The 13615-nt window shown below is 38.4% G+C and overlaps 1 protein-coding gene across 2 annotated transcripts in view; it reads left to right on the forward strand.

The window, feature by feature from the left end:
* SHOC2 (SHOC2 leucine rich repeat scaffold protein) overlaps positions 1 to 13615 on the forward strand; it is a 61524-nt gene that overhangs the window by 39886 nt on the left and 8023 nt on the right. For both annotated transcript variants that reach the window (XM_058029111.1, XM_058029113.1), the window contains exons 4-5: positions 10258 to 10388; positions 13105 to 13293. In XM_058029111.1, coding sequence (XP_057885094.1) covers positions 10258 to 10388; positions 13105 to 13293 — 320 coding nt within the window. The remainder of the gene's footprint in view (positions 1 to 10257; positions 10389 to 13104; positions 13294 to 13615) is intronic.

A 13615-nucleotide genomic window follows, 5' to 3' on the forward strand; every position in this document is an offset into this window, starting at 1 on the left:
GTGCCTCATGTGGTTTGCAAACAGAATTTAATAGTGAAGGAAAAGCTTTAGGTTCCATCTTAAATGATAATGATCAGCCTACATTTATGCATGTTGCAGGAAAGGCAGCCGTAGCCAGTTCAGCAACATTGGCTTTATTTCTTAGTCATCGCAGTTTTGGTTCGACATACGAAAGCAAGCTGTGGCATGATTTTTAGATTACAGCTTGCTTTGTGGTTGGCATTGTTCAGGGAGAAGCTCTGAGTGCTGTGAGAAGCCCAGCGAGTCAATGGCGCGTGGCTGGGGCAGCCCTTGGGCCCCTCCAGCTCTCACTGCAGGTTCTGTCCCTGCCTGCTGCTTGCCACAACTGCCTTTTCTTGCAATGTTTCCGTGCTTCCAGGTGTCAGGATGCTCGCTGTATGAGTGCTGTTAATGGTTCTCAGTTCAAACTCTGGGTTACACACCAGGGACAAAGCAGACCAGGCACATTTGCTCATTGTAAGTATTTGATGTTCTGTGAGCCCATGAGCCTCCTGGTATGGACCAGGCTTTCCATAGCTGCCAGGTCTGTGCCCTTCTCCCCCACTGACACCCTTTTGATTGAGGCCTCAGTTTTTCTTGAGAAGGATGTTTTTGTCATGCTGCTTTGAAAAACAAACAGCCCCCTTTGCTTTATATTTCTCCTTCCCCTCCATCAAAAAACCCTCTGAAAGTAGCTGCTGAACTATATAAACAAGCTTTGGTTTTACCACAGGAAGATTTCAGAATCTGCCAAACTTAAAAAAAAGCTTGTTTGGTAACTAACAGCATGTACTGAAATGTGCTGGAGCTGTGGGAAAGGGACGTGAGGGTGACATGCAGGGGAGTGGCAGGGAAGGGATTATGCATCAGCAGTGATTACAGAGGTTGCAGAGCCAATATACCCACTCTGTAAAAATACCAAGTTCTTCTCTCAACTAATGCTGTAGAAGCATGCTTTTGTGCAGTAACAAATGTCGATTTTAGATATTGGTTGTCAGGAAGTGACCTAATGCCTTGCTTTATAGATATTGGCTTAATACGTTCATATCTGTATTTCTGTTGATTGAAAATTGTAAAGTACTTTTTATATTAGATCATTTCCTGTAAGAAAAATGAGCTTTGTGGAATGGCTTAGCACATTCCGAGAGTCTCAAGCCCAGAATCAAAATCATAGCAGGATCGTAGCTGTTTAGTGTTTTCATTGCAGATTGCACACCCCTCCATAATGTGATTTTTTTTTTGCTGTTGGAGGGTGGTGGAATTGTTAGCTACTTTTATTTACACAGTGTCTTATCTCTGTATACTTAGCTGGCACACTAATATATCCAACACAGAAGAAAGTGAATAGCCTATCATTTATATTAAAATTATTAATTGAATTTTTGAGACTGGCAACAAATTTTGGGTGGAGTAAATTATTTCTTAGGATTACAAGATAGCTTAGATAATTTTGTCCTGCAAATACCACATAGTGAGTGTTCCCTCTTTGAACTTCTAATTTTAGCATTCTGTACAAATGAGTTCACAATTTCAAATGTAAAAGCGTAGAAAAACTGATTTGAAAAGAAATAGAAACAGAGTTGCAGCTTTTAGTAATACCAGATTCTTCATCTGCTTTGTAATTTTTTAGTTTTGTGTGCTTACGTGTGCAGTTTGATTATGGTCAAATGTGCCATATTCACAGGCATCTAAGGCAACAGAAATTTTAATAAGAAAAAGAATAGTCAGTTGTAAATGTTCCAAAATTATACTTGAAAAGCACAGAAAATTCTGTCAATGGACACACTTTCCAGTGTCTGACATAGCACTGTTCCTAAGAGATGGTTTGGGAAATAGGATTTACAGTTCTGCACTGCTCTGCTGCCCTTCTCTGTGGCACTATAGCTCAGAGGCTGAAGTCACAGCTTTCATGAAGTTAAATACTATTTATTGATTGGTTTTGCTGGTTGAAATTGTGCTCCAAACCACGCTTCTAACCTGCTTAACCCCAGTGTACCTCTGAGAGCACTGTTTTGTTCTTTAAACCTACAGCTGATAAAACATGAAGCACTGACCAGAACCAGACATGTGAAATTGGTACAGATCAGGTTATGCAAAATTGTGGTTGAGAGCTTTAAGTCCCTAGAAGCAAAGATATTTCTGAAGAAATGTGAAACTACTTTAAAATGGTATTTTAAATTTGGCAGGTTTAGCAAAATCAGGAGTCTTGTTCTGAAATGTCTGAGCACCTGCAGCTCCCTCAGTGATCAGGGGCAATGTTCAGATGTGACTGATGAGTTTGATGTGGTTAATTACTCACTGTTGTGATGGAGCAAAGTGTAGAGGCTTCTGCTCCAGCTTTCACAGCAAGATTCATATTCTCAACATTTAAGCACGCCCTGGTGCTTTGGTCAGTGAGCATTCTGTTTTGTGGCATCAAGCCACTTTCCATAGGCTCACTTTGGGAGAGCTGATCAACATTCAGTGCTTTGTCTAAGGTTTTGTTCTTGGACTATACTGTTAATAAAACTTATTTAATTGGATTCTGCTAGTATTTGGCAATTGCAGTAAGTGCAGCCTTTTCTTTACCTGATTGAAAGCAGTGGCTCCCACTCTAGTACTCTAATTTTTGTATTACTGTGAGCCCTGTCTAGTTCTCATGCTGGTCTCATAAAGGAAAACTTCTGGTTCTTGTTGCCTTCAATTCTAGACTTAGTAAATGTAAAGTAGTGAAATTGACTGGAAAATGTCAGGTGGAGGGTAAATGGGAAGAGACTTGCTCATTTTGTACTCCAAGCTCAGAAGGGCAGGCGTGAGGCTGTGAGGTGTTGTGTCACACTAGTGAGGCTCAGACAGTACTGCATGAGATGGGCAGGGCACGTTTGGGTCTCAGTGTTTGCACAGGCTGATGCAAATGCTGAAAGCTCAGGGTGTGACATGGCAGTTATGCAGAAGAAAATCATAACAGTTGCTTCTACATTTGGGAAATCACTGTTGAATCTTCCCTTACTCTTCAGGAAGTTTCAGGGTGTTCTTACTCCTTTCTTTAGGTTCTTTTCCTGGTATCTGCTGTTGGACAGCATTCAACTGCAGGGAAGATATGAATGGAACCCATGTCTCCATAAAATAATTCTCAGATTACTTAATTGGCTAAAATTGTAAAGATATATTCATGTGTTGTACATTTCACGTTTTCTTTATATAGTAGGGCAGCATTAAAAAATTAAACACATCATTCACTTAGGAAAGGTTAATGTTTTTATCACATTACCAGTTAGGCATAAACTGTTCATACAATATGATTTACATTTATATGTATCTTTACTTTCCCAGAAAGGCTTTAAGTAGTATATTTGAAAAGGGAAAAAAAAGACTACCAATGAAAAATTAAATTGAATAAATTTCAGTTGCTTTGTCTTTACTGTATACAGTGTGAATTGAATAAAATGAAATGCTTTCACTGATAGCCCAAAATAAGGTCCAGCTGTTGTTTTTGTCTCTGTTGCAATGTGAAGTGTTTTGTATTTATGTTTTAATTAATACATTTCCAATGCAAACGCAATATAGTTAAATACATATGTACTATTTCATTAAAGGTTAGATTGCTTCTAATGGCTAAGTAATTCTGAGTTTATTGATTCAATGTATTTATGAAAATATTTTTTATTTTGTGTTTTGGTTGGATATTCATCCTAAGACTAGAGTGGGGGCAGTTTATTTTAGTGAATGCATGTACCTTCACACAGAAATTAGATGCAGAGACCAGTGTGTACGGATGTATTATAACTGCAGCTCAGCATTTTCAGAATGATTAGTATACTGCAGAAAGAAAAAGCCTATAATACTATTTTATTTATGTGAGAAGCAGGCACAAGGGAAGAATGATTCAAAGGAACACATCAGAATTGAGACAAATGGGTCTGTGAGTTACTTGCATTTTGATGAACGCATATTAAATGAGTTTTAAGTTGAATTTTCATCTAGACAGTTTCAGAAACATGTCACTAAGAGTTTGTGCTCTCTAGCCTTATGCAGGTGTTGTGTGTGTTGTGTATTGGGTACCTGAGCCTTTGTTGCTCAGGTTTTGCAAGTATCTTGTGTGCATCTTTTACACAGCCAGCAATGTTAGAGTCTGGAATCAGACTGAGAAATAACTGACTGCCTGTGGTCACAATTTAGCGTTTTAATAATGACATGATGAGCAAAAACCTGTATTTGGATGATATCAGACTGAAAGTAGAGAGAACTCTTTGCTCTCTTCAGATGGCATATAAACTTGTAGGGGTGGTAGAGACTAATTTTAAATTAATGTTAAATAGTTTTCTAATAGATAACATCTTCATCAGAACTCCTAGACTTTGCAGAAGGAGGATAATGCACTTTGATTTGAGCAGGGCAAATAATGATGGACCCTGCTGACTTTGGTAATTTGTGAATTTGATTTTGCCTCCTACACTGGCCTGCCTGGTATATCAGGAGGTATTGGTGGGTGAAAAGAAAAATTAAAATACTCTAAAAGTCACTTTTCTGTTAAACCAGTGAAATTAAGTCAAACTTTGTATTGTGTTTAACTACACTTTTCTATTTGGAATGGAATAATTACATCTCATGCTTTGGTAGTTGGTAGCAATGATCAGGAGGGGTTCTCTTCTCTCCTGCAGTTCTGCTAAGAGTGGTTCCCTTCCACCCCCATCACCTTTCTGTTCCCATTCCCATTTTTCTAGGGCATCAGCCTTTAGCCAGAGCATATTAAACATCAGGGATGTAGTGATTGTGGAAGGGATTTGTTGTCTCTCAGATGATGGTCAGTGACACAAGTTTTAATTTGTACAAACCTACAAGCTTCGATTCAGGAAGAAGGTGCCCCCAGACCAGATGAATGATGGCTGTGGGATTTTGTTCTTGTTTCCTCTGCAGCAGGGATCATGAGATCTCTTTTGGGGTGTCTTGTTGGACCAGTCACTTTGTGCTGTTACTCTCTGCTTCTGGAGTGCAACTGAAGGTTAAACACTTTATCTGCAGCCTTTCGTTTTACTCTACAGCTATCAGGAGAACCGGTTTGCTTTCTGATAAGAGATTAGATTAAACACCAACAGCTCCTTTCACCTAAAAATCTGTTGTACAGTTAAAAAGTTGTCACAGAGGTTGGCTGACATCTGGAAAACTTGTATATAGTAAGTACAAAGTGTGGTACAGGCACCTTCTGACTCAGGGCTATTTCAGACCAGGAGCCACTGTTGAAATATCTGAATGCAGTGTTTAATCTCTGTCTACAACTGCCCTCTGCAGCATGTCTGCTATCTCCCATACAATTTGAAATTGATTTCATATTATCATCTTTGTTATTCTCACTGCAAGATTAATATCATGTGGTGTATTACATTTAATTAATGTATTTTTTTTAAAGTGACATCAAGTTTAATTTTTTTTAAAGTATTATTAATTTTAGCTGTACTTCTTGCTTTCAGTTAGTTAAAAATGACACCTGGTATCTTTGTATGCAAACGGGCAAATTTTTTTTTGCTAGAAGATCCCTCAGTGAATTAAGCACATGGCATTCTGTGAGGTGACATGTGCCCATATCAAACATGTTCTTTAGTAGGTGACTGCTCATTGTGTGCCAAGTTGAGTCAAATCAAAATCTAAGAACATTTATACAAGTTAGACCATCTGAAATACTTACTAGTGCCATGTTGTTTGTAGCAGATTCCTGCAATTTTCTGTTGTGTGCTGAAGCTCACATATATTGTTGATAATGATCTTATGGGATTTTGATGTGCACAGCTCTTATAAGTCAAATTTATGTTTTTAACATTATCTGTAGAAGTTTTGTCTAGTGAACAGATTTTTAAATTGATCTGATGCTTTGGTTTACTTAAAAGAAAGCAGCTGATCCTGATAGCAAATTAGCTTGGTGAGCTAAGTTTCACATTAGTAATGACCTTTCATCTAAGGATAGAGAATTTGAAGGATTATTTTAACTAAGGGAGTGAAAGGAAGAGGTGTGGTAAATCTCAGAAGAAGAGAGCATTTATCACTCTGTTTAAAAAGCAGTAGTAGGACTTTGAATTAGGAATTAGTATTTCTTGATATTATTCAGCTTACCAGTTCTTTTTTCTATTGATTTTGAAATACTTAAAAAAGAGATGTAGAGACCTCTTCATGTGGTCTTTCTAAAAAATATTGATTTGTTAGCATAGCTTCCTGCTTTGTTTTCTGTCTTTTTTTCTTTTTTTTTTTTTTTTTTTTTTTTTTTTTTTTTGGAGAGAGGCATTGGTAGACACCTGCTTTTCCTTTGATTAATATTTTTGAAGTACCCTTAATAAAGAATTAATTTAAACCATCTATTTCGCATCCCTTTTATTGTATCAGTTTAATCTAATATTTCTGGATTTGCATGCTGCCAAGGATTTTTAATTCACTTCTGTGTAAATGAAGCGGCTAATCCTGAGAGAGACATAAAGTCACTCCAGTGAAGGGATTATGAATTCTGTGCTTAGGTTGCTTCAACCCTGAGAGCTGGCATCTGCTCATGAGTGTTAATACTGTGCTGGTGAGAAAATGGTCCTGAGACAAAGCATCTGTGAAACCTGAATCCCAAGAGTAGCTGTTTCTGACAGAAGTTGAACTAAAGCAAGTGACTTTTCAGTGACTTGCTTAGGCCTGGTGTGAGTTTAGGGCTCGGTCAGGCTTTACAATCTTATTTTTAGAAGTACCACTGAATAAGGCAGTTGAGTTTACAAGCGTTTTCATAACAGGCTCTCTAAGAAAACAAGTTGAAAAGAGTTTTGCTTGTTGCCTTTCCTGCTGGTATCTGCTTTTCACTTGTGGTTATCAAACTGTCACGTACATGAACATCCAGTGCAGCGTTTTCTGAGTCATTACCTGCGAGGGGCTGGTTCAGAGCAGCTGCTGAGGTACAGCTTCAGTGCCAAAAGTACAACTGCAAATGGTCCTGGTGACAGTCTGAGCTGATCATGATCAGTGGTTACCTTCCTTGCCTTATTCCCTAGACCTGGCCTGACAGCCCATCAGCAGATACCCAGTGCTGTTCCATCTCAGAAGGCAGTAGCTGAGCTGGAATGATGGAGATGAGTGCAAGCACTGTGAAGCAACTCCAGACAGAGGTATCAGCTGGGTAACCCTGAGCTCAGGGAGCTGTAAGTGAGATCATTTGGTGGTTCAGTGCACTAGGTGTGGTCTGGAGCAACTTGTGACTGTTTCTGTGGTAAAACAGTTTGTCACTTGGTTTTCATGTTAGCCCACTGGCCCCTGGAGGCAAATGTTAACATTGTACTGGTGCATTCCTGTCAAAAAGAAAAGTTAACTTGGACGCACCGGGCAGAGGGAAGAGCTGTATCCTGTTTTGTGAAGGTGGGTCTAGGATCTGGCTTGTCCAGCATGTGAAGATGAAAGCTGCTAAGGGTTTCACACTGTGATGCATTCACAATGAGGTGTGTGTACACACTCCAAGGAGGAAAAGGTAGCTGAGCCTTGTTGACAGAAGACTGAGAGGCTGTAAATAAATTCTGATTTGAAATGAGAAGGTGGCTCATGTTGCCTGTATCAGTTGGGCTCAGGACAAGAGCAGTGAGAGAGGTGCTGCTGATGCAGCTGCAGCTGAAATCTTACTGGTTTGTCCTCAGGAATAATTGTATTTAGTGCTGTGATGTGTAAAACAATCATGAGGAATGTGGTACACACAGGATGTGTCTTCTGTTATGCCTTTGTGTGCCTTTCCTATGGAGAAGAAAGATAACTAGTAAAGAAACAGTGATAAAGTTCTATTAAGAAATGCTACTTATGACAAGGACAAATTACTGGGAGCTGCTATTTATGCCTCCTTTCTCCTCATGATAATGTCATGAGGATCGCCAACGTGTGTCATTCTCTTCTTTATGGTACATTTTGACTCTCTCTAGTGGCTGCCTTGTTTCATTTTTCTGAAATGCCACATTGCTGGTAGGAAGAGAGCCATGTACATACAGCCTGTGCTCACAATCTGGAACTGGCACAGCAATGTTGTATTGCTAAGCAACAGTTGGCATCACGCTGTCTACTTCCCTGTTCTTCCTTTTCTCCTAAAAATCCAGATCAGCATCTAGCGCATGTTTTAGGTAGTGAAAAGAATAATAGGTTTATATCTTACTTTGTGTGAAGTTTGTTGTTCATTCTTTAATAAAATATCAAATAGCAATTCAGAGAAATACAGCCAGGGTGTGCTTTGTTCATCCCTAGGATGGCAAATCCTAGTGATCGTGGAGCCTTGCAATAGAATGTTTTTTGTGTGAAGTGAGGCCAGTTTTTTATTCAACTAGCAATGCCTGATCTCACAAATACAGCATGAAATAGCTAAATTATGTACATAATCTGTGTCTTTTTACTAGTGGACTGTAGGATCAGAATAGGTCTTTATTCTCTTTAGTGTGTATATGCATTGCAGGATTTAACAGGAAAAGATGAAGGTTTGTGCACTGCAGTGCAGTATTGATAGCCTTGGATTTTAAATGCCTTCTGATTAAATGAAGACTTTCTTTGCTGCTTCTATAAAACTTAATTTTATACTTGTTTAGAATCCAACACTTCAAAAAATAGAACTCAACACCCAATTGAAAATACTATTAGTTAAGCAATGGTGTGTAGCTACCTGTTGTGACTTCTGTTTAGTTGTTGATGGTACTAAGAAAAAATTGTTGCCAAGCTTGTCATATAATTATCAGATATGCACTGAAAACTCATCCTGTTTTTTTCGTGATTTGGAAGATGTAGATGATTTTTGTTCTATATTAAGGGGTTTGTGGGTTTTGGATTTTTTTTCAGTTGCAGTTTTATGGGGGAGCTAACATTTTTTGGTTTTTTGTTTTACTTTCACTGCTCTTGTGACTTCTCTGTTTTAGAACTACAGTGAAATCATTCAGCATTCTTTCCAGTTTCAAGTTTTTATTATCTACATTCCCAACTGTTTGGTCATGTTGGGGCATCTATTTTGACCAGGTTCAGGAAAGAGATATTTTGTTACTTGCTTTGGTGAAAGTTTTTCCCTGTTTAGCAGACATACTCTACATTTACTTCTTCCTTTGCTGTGCTCCAATTTGTATAAGTGCCCATGCATAGCCACTAATATAGCCTTCCCTTAATGAGCAGTTAGACTGTACATATTAAGACCCCTTCATCTTCTAAAATTCTTCTGGTTATTCATTCTACCATTTGTTAAATTCTGTGTTTCCTTTCTATTTGTTGGTCTGGTACTTCAGTTTGCAGAACAAAGGTGTTGTGCCATGGGTGGTCATAAAAGCAAGTGTAAACCAGCAAATGTTTTGCAAGGAGCTGATTGTGTGAATTAATTGTGTGTTCACAAGCTCCCCTGGTGTGAAGTCCAAACCTGCACAGACACCTTTTCTGATTGTAGGGATGAGGCAGAGGTGGAGTTTCTCTGTACAGTTTGGCAGTTGGCTTTTCAGTGAAGTTCAAGGCCTTGCTACCTGCAGGAGAGGCTAAATGCCCCAGCACCCATCAACAATATCCTTGAGCAGTTGGTTTTGGTCTTTAGAACTTGTTAGATGGTAAAGGTTGGAGCTAAAGGGAGCTTCAGATGGGAAATTTTCAAGCTGCAAGTTTCTCAAGATTTTTGTTCCCTGACAGAAGGACATATCAACTGGGGACCATCCGCCCAGCAATATTCAGAAATACTTTTACATGCACTACTGTCCAGATTTTTGAAGACTTCCTCCAGACTTTTCCTTCAGTATCACTCAAAAACTTGAGAATTCTGGGGTTTTTCCTATCACCTGTTGAAGGTTTTCTTGCTGTTGGAGAATGGTAAAGCTGTGGGGTTTTTTTTTCCCCTGCAGAGGAAATTGTTTTGCCAGGACCTGAGTTGTATGATGCATGCCCAGGTTCTGGTAATATGGTTCATGGCACTGAATGATACCATCTGTAATTTTTAAAAGTTCTTTTGGGACATCTGGAAAATGATAGTATGTTTTGATGATAGAAAGATCAGGACAGAAGGACTTTTACAACAGGACAATAAGCTTTGCTTGCTTATCATATTATGCAGAACTTCAGAATTATATTTAATATGCACAAGCTACTTCTGCATGGTTGACTTCAGCATTGGAAATCTGTGATTCTCCTGTTTTGGGATGATAGCTCCCATTTCACCATTTGAAATTTTGAAGTGTAGGGTGAGAGATAGCAGAAGAATCAGAAGTCACACCTTGTTCTGTGTGTTTGTGTGATTCTCACAGCATGTTAACACCTGTTTTCTACCCGTAGGAAATCTGTCCAGTCTAAGTCGTCTTGGCCTGAGGTACAATAGGCTGTCAGCAATTCCCAAGTCTTTAGCAAAATGCAGTGAACTTGATGAGCTGAACTTGGAGAACAACAACATTTCTACTTTACCAGAGGTGAGGAGTAGAGGGAGTGGACTGGGGAGGGGATGCTGCTGGAGAGCATCCATGTTTTGTAAAGGGCGTGGAACAAGGGAAATTATTTCATTTTGCCTCTTAACTCTGAGGAATACCCTTTGTTTTAACCTAAAAGTCATGTGAATGTCAATTGTGTAAATATTAGGTATATTTAATCAGTATAGAAAGACTAATGCCATACAACCTGAGTCAAAACTGGGAGCAGCACATGTGTTGTATTTGCTGTGCTGTATCTTTAGAAAACCTTAAGTAATGAGTTCAGATTCCCACCCTTCAAGCCAGGTAAGTGTTTCTCAGTGGTTCTGCTTTGTGAAGCATTACTGCCTGGAAGTAATTGTTCAGATGACAGAAGAAATATCTGATGTGATTGCCTCTTATTTTGGATATTTATTCAATTTCTTTAGAACCTTTTAAAAGAAGACTTCATGACACAACATAAAGTTTATAGTCTCTTCTGTTTTAATGATGGTCAAACTGCTTTCCTAAGCTGTCATCCCCATGACCCCAAGTTGTCTAAATTACTAGTATAAAATGAGGTTAAAGGTAATCTAAATATGTATGTAGCAAACTATAAATAGAAGAAAACAAAATGCATTAGGAATTAGGCAAAGTATTTACAGTAACAAAGGCCAATAAGTAACTAATTTTCCTCAGATAAATTTCTGAGCTCATCAATGGTAGACTGAAACAAAGCATTCAATAAATGTTTGTGCAAGACTATAATTTAGGAAAATGCTAGAGTGAAAGCCACCAGGCTGCTTTTAGGATGAGAGCTAAGCTAGCCCACCCCACCCAGACGTGTTACAAAAGCAGCTGCAGTGTAATTACAAAAAGCTAATGTGAGGGATGATTACTTGCTTTAAAACACGTTCAGTCATAATACAAACCTCTTTGTAGCTGTGCTGCCTTCTTCAGGTATATTTGCCCACAATATGTTAACACTTAAGTTTGCAGAAGTGTATAGTTTATACTGTAATCTGTTTAAAATAAAACATGTTATGCTATAAGACAAAGAACTGTATTTGTAGAAGAAATTTCTGAATTTCAAAACATAGCTGAAGCTGCTGACACAATGCCTAATAAATATTTTATCTTAAAAGGATGGGCTGAAAGAAAGCAACCCTGCCACAGCTCTCATAGATGTAAGAGCATTGTTCTCTTTGTATTGCCAAAGCTCTCTTGCTTCCCTTCAAATGCATTTAATTACTCTAGGCTATTAGAGTGAATTAGCTAACATATTTTAGATATTTTTTTGGTATACAAGCAGCCTTCAAAACCAGCTTTCTGAAATGCCAAGATCCATCTGAAACAATAAACTGTCTTAGAGCTCAGGGACTGCCTTAACCCTAAGACTAATATCTGTTATTTAAAGTATAGGGAGAAACAATATTTCCTAACCAAAGATTATACTAATTAATGATTGGGTTAGATTGATACTGATTTGAAGATCCATTATTTTATCTGTAGTGGAGAAAATGCTTCACTGATATTAGCTGACATGCCCCCACTGTCTAAATTTTTAGCCAGGGCACATTGGTAAGTCCCCTTTAGATCCTATTTTATTTACAATAATGTTAATAAACTATTTATAAAAGTAGCCAAAGCTTTGCTGGTGAAACAGTAAAGCCATGTTCTTAAAGCATTTACCATGAATATGGAGCTCAAATTGCAATCCAGAAATACTGACATTAGGAATATGGTTGGAATAATTATCTTGTTACTGCTCATTCCTGATTGCAGATGTTGCATTATTTATGGTATGTAATGCCATGCATAAATCTCCAATTTCTGTATTACTTAAGCAAATAGGGCTGGATTCAAGTTGGTGTAGTAATAAGCAAAGGTGACACTTCAGCAGTAATTTAGATCTCATTATCCATCTCTACAGTTCCAGCAATGTGCTTGGCACGTAACTAACAGAGATATGGGCTGCTGGGATTTTGGAATCTAATTAGATTGTCAAAAGAAATGAAACTCTGGATTCAATGGACAGCCCTTGCTATCCAGTTTACCTACAGGCTTCTTGCTTTTTATTTTTTAAGGGGAAAAAAAATAGAGCAGTAACTACTTAGGAATATTTTAGAAAAAGGAAAAAAACAATGGAATTTTCCAACCCATCCTATTCTTTTTCTCTGTCTGATTATCTGAAACTATTATGGTATAATTATAAGACACTGACAAGTTGTGATCACAGTATGGATGTTTATGAAGTTACCAAAGATTTGAACTGGAATTATCAAGTGCCTCTTTTGGGAGCCATTGTGTGGGGTTGATATTCCTTTGGGCCCCATTTTGATGTGGGTGAGTTGCTGGAGCCAAAAATGCTGCTGGGGATGGGACGGACATGCTGCCCCTGTGCTCCTGGAGCAACATGTCATTAGAGAAATTGCTTTCAGAGGAGAAAAGAGTTACCAAACCCCCCAAACCTGTGCTTTTAAATGTGGTCTGTTTGCTTTTTTGGTATCTGTCAGCATGCAGGGAGCAAGGGGGAAATAAGGTAGTGGCTGGTGACTGTGAGCAGAGGTTGTTGCTGGTGGAAGTTTTATCAAATTTAACACTGGCTTGTGTGTTGCAACACTTCTTCAGGGGATGGACTTGAGGGGGGAAAAACATTTCTAATTAGACCCATAAGGGAAAAGAGATGCATTCAAATAAATCTGTCCTAAGTTCTTGGGTGGTTTTCTTCTTTCTACAGGGTCTTTTATCCAGCCTTGTCAAACTGACTAGTTTAACATTGGCCAGGAACTGCTTCCAGTCCTATCCTGTGGGTGGCCCGTCCCAGTTCTCCACAATCTACTCTCTCAATATGGAGCACAACCGCATCAATAAAATCCCCTTTGGAATTTTCTCCAGAGCTAAAGTATTAAGTAAGCTGAACATGAAGGTGAGGCACAGAAACATGCTACTGTGTAAAATCAATGAGGAGCACTGTTTGCTGCTCCATGAAGTCCGGCAGACTTAATAATGTAAGAAATGAATTTATCATGCTGAAGTGGATGCTGCTACTATCACATATATAAATAATTCTGTATTAGTGTAAAATTGTGCTATCAAGATGTTACTAATTTTCTTTATGTTTTGTTAGTTAAGATTTTGTCACATTTGCTTGCGTTTAAACAATGAAAATAAGAAAGCTGACTGCAAAATTCTTGAATATCCACATGGGACGCAAGCATGTAGATTAGTTTATTTCTCCCTCAGACCCT

This window comes from Melospiza georgiana, chromosome 8, assembly GCF_028018845.1.
Source record: "Melospiza georgiana isolate bMelGeo1 chromosome 8, bMelGeo1.pri, whole genome shotgun sequence".
Classification (NCBI taxonomy): Eukaryota; Metazoa; Chordata; class Aves; order Passeriformes; family Passerellidae; genus Melospiza; species Melospiza georgiana.